General features: G+C 38.6%; 1 protein-coding gene across 1 annotated transcript in view; it reads left to right on the forward strand.

Annotated features, from left to right (window-relative positions):
* Positions 1 to 12,570, forward strand: part of COL25A1 (collagen type XXV alpha 1 chain) — a 526,117-nt gene that overhangs the window by 474,099 nt on the left and 39,448 nt on the right. Inside the window, exons 25-32 of the mRNA XM_019533963.1 lie at positions 707 to 784; positions 3,486 to 3,509; positions 5,021 to 5,065; positions 7,322 to 7,366; positions 7,619 to 7,699; positions 8,724 to 8,786; positions 11,014 to 11,064; positions 11,445 to 11,471. Coding sequence (XP_019389508.1) covers positions 707 to 784; positions 3,486 to 3,509; positions 5,021 to 5,065; positions 7,322 to 7,366; positions 7,619 to 7,699; positions 8,724 to 8,786; positions 11,014 to 11,064; positions 11,445 to 11,471 — 414 coding nt within the window. The remainder of the gene's footprint in view (positions 1 to 706; positions 785 to 3,485; positions 3,510 to 5,020; positions 5,066 to 7,321; positions 7,367 to 7,618; positions 7,700 to 8,723; positions 8,787 to 11,013; positions 11,065 to 11,444; positions 11,472 to 12,570) is intronic.

Here is a 12,570-nt window from a genome sequence, read left to right on the forward strand (position 1 = left end):
TCTTGAGGCACTAAAACAAAAAGGCACTCTGTTTTTCTTCTGTGAGAGTGAGGCTGGTATATCACTCCATGGTTTTATATAGTGATGTTACCCAGAACAATTCACTGTGTTATAATTTCCTCACTTATATTTATCTTTTTTGTTTAAAATGTTTTTCCTCTTAAACAGCCCCTGATTTTACATTAATTTTGCAACCTGTAATTTTTTGAAAAGTCTACACAATTATAAAATACAATGCAGCAAAATCAAAAGAGCAGGAACAAATGTGAATGAACCATGTGGGTATCAGAAAACAATCCTCTCAACACTAAATCTGGGAAAATGATGAAGAAAAACCTGCTTGCAATAATTTGTTTAGATGAAGGTTTTTGCCAGCACCAGCTCAACTGTATTATGAAAAGGGATCAATATTTCTTTTAATTGATCAAGTGAACTTCACTCCTTTGAAAATCCTTCTAATGATAATGGAAAATATAAGAAACTTTGCAAGTTACGGTCCTGAACAAAGACACCAGTCAGACCTAAAATTAGTTTCTGGCTATCGTTTCTATACTAGGTCAATCCAAAACTTGAATTTTAACATGCTAAAGCTCTGAGGATTAGGGAGCTCTTTTAAACTAAAGATAGATTCAACTAGAATGGAACCATCAGTTATTGTGAGTTGTGGCACTTGATTGAAATGCAGTATTTGGGGAATGTATTACAGGGCCCACCTGGACAAAAGGGTGATCAAGGTGCAACAGAGATCATTGACTATAATGGCAACATCCATGAAGCTCTGCAGGTATGTTAGCATGAAGAAGCTAAAATGTCTCAAGGCAGCTTGTGCATAATTATATTTCTCTTTTGTATAGGATAGAAAATCAAAGGTTTGCTGGGCCTATTAATCAAGAATGTCCTTCTGGGCTTAGAAGCTAGATGCGCTGTTTGGAGTTAGACAAAGAGGTTCCTTGATACAATTTAGCTGAGTGAATTAACTCCACATCCCCAGGACTGTGCTGACATCATCTGATGAGGATAGAACTGATTCATAGCTGGCCCCAGTGCTATTAGCGCTGAATTCATCTAATAAACCACTTATGCAGGGCCCATGGAAGTGTCTGCTTTTCAATTTAAGTAGTATAATATTAAGGTTTTTCTCTTTGTATTTTTTTGTCTTCTTTCTTGCCCTACAAAATGTAAAGAGCAGAATATTTGAGATTTAGAAACCATGTGACTGGAATCCATTAGCAGACTGTGGATTCAACCACCAACTTGAATATGTTAAATAGATTTAAAGATTCACCTTCGTACTTATTGAGCTCCAGAAAATTAATGTCTAATAGTTTTCTGGAAATGGGGGATGAGGAGAACTACGTAAAATGTAAGTACATGTTCGTATGAAAGCAAAATGCCTAGGTGATTCTCAAGCTGACGTGATGAGAACAGTGGCATTAGGATCACTCTGATTTATATCGTCATCTGCACTTGGACCCAGATTCTGAGCTGTCCAGCCCCGCTGAACTGCATAGGTTTACATATGTATGACTCATGTCAGAATCGAGTCCACCGTGATCTGTTCATGCTCTTACTGAAGTCATTCAGATTTCTTTTCTCTGAATTCACTGGATTCATTGAATTCACTGGATCATAAGATCCAGCCCTGTGTTAGTAATTTATTTCTTCCCCCAGAAAAATAAAAAATAATAAATCCCACCCTTTTGAATATAACTTAAAACCGCATATTTTATCATTAAGAACGAGCTCATTGAACAAGCTGGTTTAGGATGACGTATTGTAAATAATGTCATCAGTATCTGATCAGGAGACAGAACAGTTGATAGCAGTGAGGCTACTTCTGTAAGGATTGTATAAATAAGATGATACAGGATCTGTCAGGTTGCACTATTCTTGGCAGCTACCTGCCCAGTTCTGAGAGACAGCAGGTACTTATTCTCAAATTTCCTTGTGCCAAATTCTTAGAGGTTCTGGGACTAGCAACTGCCACTGAGTCTAATGGGAATTTTCTGTATTGAGCATCTACTTGGCATTATCTCAGGATTTGACTGAATGATTTAAGTAGAAGTTGACTGAGTTCACAGGATCTAGGTTGTCTGGCTGCATTCTTGTAGACTTTGGTAATAAATCATCAAGAAGCCCAGAAGGCCCAGAACAATTTACAATTGCTTTAGTTCATGCCTCCTGAAACATTTCATGTGTCAGTGGAGAATAAGACATCATAGTCCATAAGAACTGAAATTGCCTTCACAGTTCCAGCAAGAGCCCTGCTGAGTTTGTGGAGCTTTGACTTAGAGGACCAGAAACAAACTGTGTAACTGAACCTCTCCTCAGATCTTTTCCTATAATCCTCACAAAGTCAAAGACAGTAGCTGGAAGTAGTTTTTCCTTTGTAGCTCATGTAGATTCAGATGCCTTAAGTATTGAATATATAATATACTGATGAAAATGAACACTTCAGTGTGCATATGTAAACTCTATATTATTATGTTTGGTTTAATTATATTATTAATTTTGGATAAGATTCAAGTTTTGAGCAGTGTCAACTGTGTAGTTCTTTATAAAATTGTAGGTGTCAAAAAGAATCTCATTTTGAGATGAAAACATTAAGTTTAGGAATATCTTTGGTATAACATAGGCACACAGTGAAAAGAATTTTAAAGATGAAATACCATATGGCCTGTCTGTGCTAGTATTCCCATTTCACATGGGGAAATCTGTGTTGATAAAACAAACAGTGTTTGGGTCTTACAGTGTTCAAAAGACTCAACCAAGTAATGTCTAATTGCCTCCAGCTATTTTTACTACTTGTTGCCTGTACTATCTGGACAAAGTAAAAATCACTGATCGAGCTATTTTGTCTTCTCTATTACAAAAACATTGTTTTGCCTGTTTCCAAATGGTTTAAATGGAACTGAAATTAACATGGCTGATATAGTAGATCAGCAACTTCAAATTTAGCACTATCATTTTCTAATGCCTTGGTTTATGTATTGGTATCACCACTAGTATCACAGCTCTGAGAACTGTAATTTTGAATTAACCACTGATGCAAAACCAGGATTTAAATTGTACCAGAGTGACAACACTTAATTTTTTTTATTAAGTCCTCAGAAAAATGAAACCATTGCAGATTAACATATAGGTATACAGAAGTCAAAATCCCCCCCCACAAACACCCCAAATTCTGCTATTGTTAAAGTACATCATCTTTGACCCTGATAACTTGATGACAAGATCCAGCTGTCTTTATCCCTATTAAATCCCAAATCAATGGGAGTAAAGCATGTGGACAGGAGAGCAGGATTGGCAGCTCATGCATCATTATATTTATGAAAAGGTCATGACAAGTGTTATTTGAACTTTAGCGCAAGACACATGGTCTTGTAGATACAGCACAAATTAATAATAGTTCATTACTAAATAAGTGCAATATTCAGTGTTGACTTCTGGTAACAATGTCTTTTGTTAATACATTTTGCCAACAGAGGATTACTACTCTAACTGTCACGGTAATTTCTACTGCATGACTTACTGTGCTTTGTAGCTGTTTTTTTGTGTAGTAGCATGTTCATAATTCTGCCAATTTAAGAAGTGTCTTCATTCATCTGATATTGACCTTGTACATTTTGACGTATGTCTCTTCACTAAATTTTTCCTTATTGTTCAGCCCCATTCAACAATAGGCCTGATTCTGCTGCTCTTGAATTAATGAGAAAAATAACATTGATTTTAAAAGGACACAAACTGGGCACATACATATCCTAGTATATCTGTCAATATCCATCAAGGGCCAGATGCCTGGTGCTAGATTTACTCTGTGCTTAAATCTCTTATTAATTTAAATGAGAGTTTTGCCTGCACATGAAGGACAGGATTGAACACTGGATAGCGCTTTTTTTTTTTAACCAGCCTTATTTTTCAGGAAAGACATTCTATTAAATCAGATCAGGTAGAAACTCCTCTTGAGTTATCTTCCTGGGTATATTTTTTTTCCTCTCAAAGGTGTTCCAGTTTAGATAAACAGCTATATATTAGATGAGGATTTAGCAGTTTCAGTTATGGGTTTCTCCTGCCCCACTCATCAGATACATTTAAAAGACATTTTAATTTCAAATACTAAAATTTTTCCTGCAGCTCAGATCCTGCAGAATGATCCATATCCCCCAAGGAGGTGTTCAGAATTAAGCAGAATCAATCTCCCTCTCCCTTGCCCCCCAGCTAAAGATTTGATCAAATTAAGAACTGCATTTTCCCACATACCATATGTCCACAAATAAGACATGCTTCTTGTTCTGAGAAGGCAGAATTAAGAAAAGAAAAAAGATGTTTCCAGTCATGGCCACATGGAACAAGCACAAAGCCTAATCTTCAGCAGTTGGCAGTAGTTTTTGGCTGGTCAGCCACACCTACTTTGCAGCAGTGGCTGCAAAAGGGTTAAAACTGTAACTGCTGCTGAAGACCGGACTCTGCCCCTCCCTCCATACAGCTGCCTGGTGGTGAGAGATGGAAGAGAAGCAGCAGACATTTATAGCCTCTCCAATTTTGGAGGACTTATGTTTGGGGCAGATGTGCATGTGGTATGCAAGTAATTATGGTAGTTGTATTCCATTTTTGTTAAAATGTTTGTCTCTCCCATTCCATTAGTCCTGTTTTTGCCATCTCTGCAGACACTATTACAGTATCGATAGGTTTTTGTTTGTAATGCACCCCTACTGTGTACCATTCAGAACAATAAACAATCTTAAATGCTACCTCTGCTGAAGTAGCAAGGCAAAAGGAGGCAAGTTAAATGTTTAATGTCATTGTAACAGAGGCTTGTGTGTGATGACACTGTCTGTTGAGAGTTATCATAAATTAACACCCTGCTTATAGTTGGTGTTGGTTCTTCCATGTGTTAATATTATTTTCTTAGAAAACTAGGTTGTGCTTATTAACAGGGGTGAAGTTCACACTTGTGTGTAGATGATAGTCTTCAAGAACTTAGTTCAGAAATAACAGACTGGTTTCATTTTGTCTCTAGGGTCCACCAGGGCCACCAGGACCTCAAGGACTACAAGGACTAAAGGTTATCTTTTCTATTTTACACATCCTCTGCTAAATGTGAAAGCATTCTTGGTGTCCCTTTTTGCTTGCCCATATGGTTTATATATATGCCGGAGGCTGCATATACTCTATAGGGCAGCATGTCTCCTTGATATATTAAATGATGGGACATATTTCAGATTAGGCATGCTAACAGATTTGGCTGCAGAGCACAGGGGGCCTGGCTTGGAAATTTCACCACCTAGTGACCCAGCCCCATGATCCCAGCCTCACCCACCTCTCCCACTCCTGAACACTGCTCCCTGTCTGCCTGAAGCCCCACAGTGGGTTTTGGTGAGTTGTTCCAGGGGAAAGTGGGGAGGCAAGGTGCTGACCTGGCCCGCAACAGCTCTTCAGAACTTCCTGTGTGGCCCTTGGGCCCAAATAATTGCCCATCCCTGCACTAGATGGTGCCTTCCCATGCAAAACTTACCAACAGTGGGATATATAAACTTCTGTTTTGGCTTGTTTGGCAGGCTGGGTAAGGTCTCTTGCATGCTGGATGCAACCTATGGGCCATAGCTTGCCAGCCCCTGCTGTAACGCACTAGACTGCTGCTCTGAAAAAGGAACACCATATTCCAATCCCACGATTTGCCATCACAATTAAAAATGCACAGGCAGTTAGAAGACTGGCTACCACCATAGGCCATCTACCACCGTTCTCAGCCACTGTTAGGGCAGCCTCATATATGACACTTAAGAGAACCAGCATTCTGTCTGTGCTGATTTGGCAGTGATACGCAGGGTTGGATGGGTAGTGTTCTGCTTTTCCAGGGTATCCCCACAAAACAAGACTGAGTCTTCCTGTGTTCCTCAGTCAGGAATATTTTTCTTTCATATAAAATATTTCTAAGCATAGAACGTTTATTAGTTGCGAGTCAGCATATTCTCATAGTTCCAATATATTCTGTACAATGATCTACAAATATAAGTGATGGGTTTCAAATATATATTGATGTTCAAATATAAGTGCAAGCTTTAGGAACTGAATGCAAAGCATTTTTCACGTGGAATCCTGTTTATGACATGTAAATCATACAGTTGTGCTTATGAAGTTTTTTAAACAAAAAACTGTGTGAAATAAGCAACGGATCTTTTTTGCACTCATGTTGAATATTAAGTTAAGTGATAATTCTCATGGCCCTTTAAACTTATAATGTAGCATAATATAAGCTCTATCAAATCAGTTTTAGACAGCAGTAAATTACAGGTTCTTCTGAAAAACAAGTAGTTTGTCATTCAGCCCATCCTGGAAACAGTCATTTGTCTTAATTTTATGATTCATTGTGCCCCATGATATGGTAGGAAAAGGCATTCATTTCTGTTTATCCAAAAATGATTTTTAAATCTAAAGGTTTTTAACCAGATGCTGATATAGATATGAGCCAATGTAGGAACTTGTAAGAAAGTGGCCTTTGTGCTGGTTACAAACTGACATGGGGCCCTCCTGATATGGGGCACAACCCCTGAGAGATTCTGCAACTTCCAGTTAGGGAAGTGTTGCAAAGCTTAAGGTGTATGGAGTTGCAGATGTTGCTCCCTGTTCTTTGGGTATTCTTTCTCCTCCTGCATTCATGAGATAAAGCAGAATCAGGCTAGATAGAAAGGTCCAGCTTACTGCCATACAAGTCAGCTTTTGCCTTAGGAATGGCATTCAGGAGTCAGTGCGTAAGTCAGCATGTTTGTTATTGGCAGGCTCTTTCCTGCCCAGACAGCCAATTGAGAGGCAAATATAAACAGAAAAATTAAAGTTTCTTTGTGGTCCATACTTTTTCACCCAGGCTGTTAGCACCATTCTTGAATATCCTAAGCTTTTGACCAGGGTCCTGAATATGTGCTCACTGAAGTTATTTGCAAAGGTCCAATTGACTTGAAAGGTACAGGATCAATGTTCTGCACAGTGGCTGTTTTTTTAGTGAACTCTCCTTGTCGTATAGGTCAGTCAACTTGCAGACATTTGAAGCACTCTTCTGGTATTCTAATGGGGCCAATTTTAGGCTTGATGTGTATAGACAAAGTAGCAAATACATTTCCACAAACATCTACTAAGAGAATATTTCTCTTTCATGATCTCTATAAGGTCATATTTCAGTGGCTTTAGTAATTACTTAATTTGTTGTCTGCATTTGATATGTAAGGCATGTTACTAGCCAGCCTAATTTCTTTAGCATGAAATATTCCCATCAGTAATTGGAGTATTTAGGAGCCATAACACAATTCCATAAAATGTTTTGCAGGGTGAACCAGGATCTCCAGGAATTCCAGGAGCTGATGGGGATCAGGTACTGAGTACATCACCTTGTGCCAGATCTAGTGAATCCTATTTGAGGAAACTATTACATTATACATGGGGTTGGAGGGTGAGAATCTATATAGAATGGTAAAATAGGGAATGCATTAATTCCTGTTAATAAAAACTCCAGGTGTTGGTGGTTTATCCTGTATACTAGGATAAAACAAAGGTCAAATTAAGGACTTCAGTGATTTGTCGCTGTCGCACAAGACATTTGCCTGATAAAAATATGATGTTTCAGGGTCCGAAAGGCTCAAAGGGAGACATGGGTGAGCCTGGCATGTCAGGAGAAAAGGGTGGAATTGGACTGCCTGGCTTACCAGTAAGTATTAAAAATGATTTCCCCTGAAAATCATTCAATTTTCATAACTGGCAATTCTTAGTGTCTGTAAATTGCAGAAATAGCATAAAACATTATAAATTGAAAATACAAGGAGGCTATACCTGGTCTAGGCAAACCTATGACCACTAGATCAAAAATTATGTGTAAGAACTTTCCATTCTGGTTGTTGTCACAGAATCATAGAAAATCGTAGAAAATTAGGGTTGAAAGGGACCTCAGGATGTCATCTAGTCCAACCCCTTCTCAAAGCAGGACCAACCCCAACTAGATCAAGCCAAGACTTTGTCTATACAGGTCATAAAAACCTTTAAGGATGGAGATACCACAATCTCTCTGTTTCAGTGCTTTACTGCTCCTGGTGAGAGTTTTTCCTAATATCTAACCTAAACTTCCCTTGCTTCAGCTTGAGACCATTGCTCCTTGTTCTGTTATCTGCCACCACTGAGGACAGTCTAGCTCCATCCTTTTTTTAGCCACCCTTTAGGTAGTTGAAAAGAAAAATATTCTTGTATCAGAAACTTCTGTGGCTTCCTCACATACTCAAGGAAGTAGAGAACATGCATCAACATTTATGGAAAATCTTGTATTTATACAGGGATTCATTATATGTATATACACATACGCAAATGTACAAAAAATTTGCAAGCACACAAATGATGAAAGCGGTGCAAGAGAGAACATTTTGTAAATGTCATGCTGTCTGAATTATCTTTATTTTAGCCATATATACAACCATTACTTTTGTTAACTGTTTGGTAGCCTAACAGTTGATAGATACTGTCTTTTTTTTAAGTATATATTTACAAAATATTTTGCTGGGTTTGGAAGCCCTGCTTAGGTAAAGAGGTACCATCCATTTTAAGTAGTACTATAGTTTTATGATTGCTTCATGAAAATTGTAAATAAAATATTTAAGCAAAACAATGTGCTTTTCTCTAGACTGAATTCCATTGTTATCAAGATTGAACATATTGTTAAATGCCACTTTGTGATGATTTTGTAGGGAGCCAATGGTATGAAAGGAGAAAAAGGAGATGTTGGTTTGCCGGGTCCTCAAGGTCCTTCTGTAAGTCTCCCCATGCTGTCACAGGACATATAGCAGTGGTTCTCCAACTCCCCATGTGAGAAACGCTTTGCACTACAGGAGAGTGGCATCCTTGGAAAGCCTTCCCCTTCAGCCTCACATTTCCTACTATTTGGGTTTCAAAATGTTACACCCTGGACACGTCTACATGAGATGCTACATTGCCATAATGACATGCCATGGTGACGTAGCATCAGCATGCCCAAACCATGATGCCACCACTATGGTGCCATTGCAATGAGCTCTCTCACTGTAGGGCATAGCTATGGCAATGTAGCTGCTAAAAATAACCATGTGCCATACTAAATGACGGTGCAATAACAACTGCACGGTGGGGGCACATGTAGATGCACCCCCTGAGGACAACCAAAAAGAGTCATCTGGGATCCATTGGGTGATAGTATAAGTGTATTAAGGATTCTGGAAAACAGATCCGTTGTTTTCCTAAACTAGACTGGCATAATATGGTTAAAAACCTGCTAAACATGTTGGTTCTGTTCCATATCCCGACATAATCCAGTGACAAAAGTTCCATTGAATAAATGTTTAGAAAGATAATACACGGAGATAAAATCGTTGGGAATTTCCGGTCTAAGCAATCTATCTTTAGGCCTTGTACAGTGAATACCTCAGAGACACCCGCAGAGCAGATTTTCATTTGGCTATCAGGATGAAGACAAGAATGACATAGGACCCAATCCAAGCCCCTCTGAAGTCAAGAGAAACATCCCACTGAAACTATTGGGCAGTATGTCAGGTGCTGTAGAGGCTTGAGCCCTTTTAAATATCTTGCAAATATTTCTGCATGTGTGTAACTTCACTGGTGTGAATAGACCCATGGAAGTTAATGGGATTACTCACATGAGTAAGCATAAACACATGTACAAGTTTTTGCAGATCTGGGCTTTTATATGCTTCAAAGCATTTTAAGAACACAAATTAAATCTTACAACAAAGAATGTGATGGAAAGAAGTACCATTATAGGTCATGGAGCTGAGGCATTTTGGCCACAGTGACAGGCTAAAGAGATTGGACAAGAATTTAAGAATCGCTGGTTTTCTGTCCTCCTTTCATCTCTCACTGCAGAGCATAAGTTTAGACCTAGAGGGAAAATCAATCGCTTTGTGTGTGGAGCGCAAGAATCACAGAGCACACTTTTCTGCCCCCCTTAGCGGTACTGTTGTAACCAGCTCATCCCCTTGGGAATGCAGTCATGACAATCACTCTCCTTTTCTTCTCTTATTGGAGATGATTCCCACAGCTGGTATCCCTCTCCTACCCCCTCCTTTCTTCCAGCCGTGTGTTTTAAAACTCCACCTGAACACTGTATGTTCCCTGGAGATAGGACTTAAGTAGACTGGTTCTGCAGCCCTGCTGGTGTTCTCAGAACTCTCCCTCCCACCTCAGGGGACTGAGCCCCATGTGAGAAATGCTATTAAATGGTGTGAATCTCATCATAAAATTGCCCTTTTTGGATTTGGTGGGATAAGTGAACCAGCATATAATGAGTACATGCTGAAAGCAGAATAACTTGATTACCTGTTTTAGTGACTTCAGCATGAGGATTAAGCTGCAAGCGATTCTTGGGCTAAATCAAATAAGAGGGCAGGAAAAGGGTAATTTTGGTGTGGTGCCAAGACCTGAGAGAAATTTGCTTAGTATTTTTTCCATTGATCAGGACTGACATGGAACCCAGAAAAGACATTATATCATCTATTCCTGTAAAAAAAAAAATCTAGTGCAACAACAGCCAAATGACATATGCCAAGAAAGAGAAGGTCCAAGCTTTGCTGTAAAGTAATGTTTTAAAGATATTTTTACTGGATAATGATGTCTGATTGCTAGAGTGTAAGGTTGGAAACCAGAAGACCTGAATTCTGTTTCCAGTTGTTAATATGGCTTGGGACAAGTTGATTCTTCCCTCTTTGATTCTTCTTTGATTTCCTGAGAATAACACCCACTCTGAGAGCCTTGGGGCAGATGCCATAGATGCATATAGAGTTATGTAGCTATTTTCTAAGGGCTCTTCCAACTGACAGATTCCTAAGCATGGGATAGCAGCTTCAGTGCTCTGCAGTGTTCTTCCATCTGAATGGTAACAAAACTGTTAGCAGTGCACCAGAGAGAGCAGGGTCATTATGACTATATCAGTATTTGCAAGGGAGCTTCCTGCCTCCATCTTCTTAACAACGTTGTTTTTATATGTAGATCATAGGACCACCTGGATCACCAGGTCCACATGGTCCACCAGGCCCTATGGTAAGCTTCTTTTTTTCACTCCTGCCTCCCAGTTGTAACACTTGCCTAATGAAAGTGATGTGAAGTAATGTGACTATCAGAGACAATCCCAAATCATGGATTTTGGGTCTGGATTGAGATCTTAATCCAGGCTTGCCCCAAATTCTTGGGAAGTGGAGAAACTGATCATGTTTACAAATCTAAGTGGTCAACACTGTAACTACCAATTTTATTTTATTCCCTCACCAGATGCTTAGAGTTGGTCTTACATTTATTTGTGCCTGCAATTTACTTTTTGAGGACAAAAATGCAGGTGTAAATTTTACCTAGAAGAAGCAACCGACTCTTCTGCACATGTATACTTTACTTTCTTCATTAAAAGATGGAATCTTTATTTTCAGGGACCCCATGGACTGCCTGGCCCAAAGGTAAATTAATAGTTTGCTTGTATTCTTTATATCTGTAATTTTTCATGCTGTGTTCTGTGTTAATAGCAATGAAGCATGCAACCACTTTTTTGTTTTATGTCTCGTTTATTTGTTAAATATTTCTGATATTTTTAAACCTTAAAGTTGATGTTTAAAAAGAATCAAAGGGTATTTCTAAAAGTTAATATTATGCAGTCATTTACTATTTGTGTTTCACCTAAGCGTACGCTCAGTTTTTATACCGATAAATATATCTAGTGTCCTATTTGTGGGTGAGAGCTTCATGCTACTCCAATTATACAGTTGCATTTACCTTACATTACACTTTAGAACACAAAGGATGAGTGTGTTGTACACTGAGGAAGTGAAGTCAAGTAAGCTCATTTGCAGATATTTCTTTCTTCTTCCCCTGTGCTCACTCTCACCTCCTATTTCTAGTACAAGTTCCCTTTTGCCTTCTGCCTAGTTCTCACAGGCCAGTTCCCTCTCACTCTGCTCAAGTTTCATTTGTTGCCATCTCCCCTCCTATCTTATACATGTTCCTATTGGAAGTCCCACTGCAGCCCAAAGGCCATCTCAGCCTTGCTGAAAATAGTCCCTCATTGCTGGCACAGAGTGCACACACTGCCCCCTGCAAAATTCCTAAGAAATAAGTTGTTTAGATGGCTTTGGAGGGATTAACATTGTTTTCATTTGTTTTAATGTTTTATTTAATAAATGATCATCGCAAATTCAACATGACACTGTAGAAATAATAAAGCAGCATTTCCACATTAATATTCAACCTTCTCAGAAAAACAAACTGTAGATTTTTAAAAATTCTTTGAATGAGAAACAATGCAGAAATATCTGTAGAAATATTCATTTTTAAGCATTTTGAGCCCTAATTTAACTATATCATCCATACTTTGGCATTGAGTATTTGAATGATAAATAATTATATAAAATTGTTTCCATCTTATCAGTAGACTTGCCTTTTATCAGCATTTTAGCTAGAGAGTTAGGCAGGATTACTCAGCCTGTTCCAAAAGAACAGGGTTTTTGTGGCTACTGCTCTGAAAATGACATAGATTTGAATAAAGGAGGAATACAAAAATTA

This window comes from Crocodylus porosus, unplaced genomic scaffold (assembly GCF_001723895.1).
Source record: "Crocodylus porosus isolate Cpor-Errol unplaced genomic scaffold, CroPor_comp1, whole genome shotgun sequence".
NCBI classification, from domain to species: Eukaryota; Metazoa; Chordata; order Crocodylia; family Crocodylidae; genus Crocodylus; species Crocodylus porosus.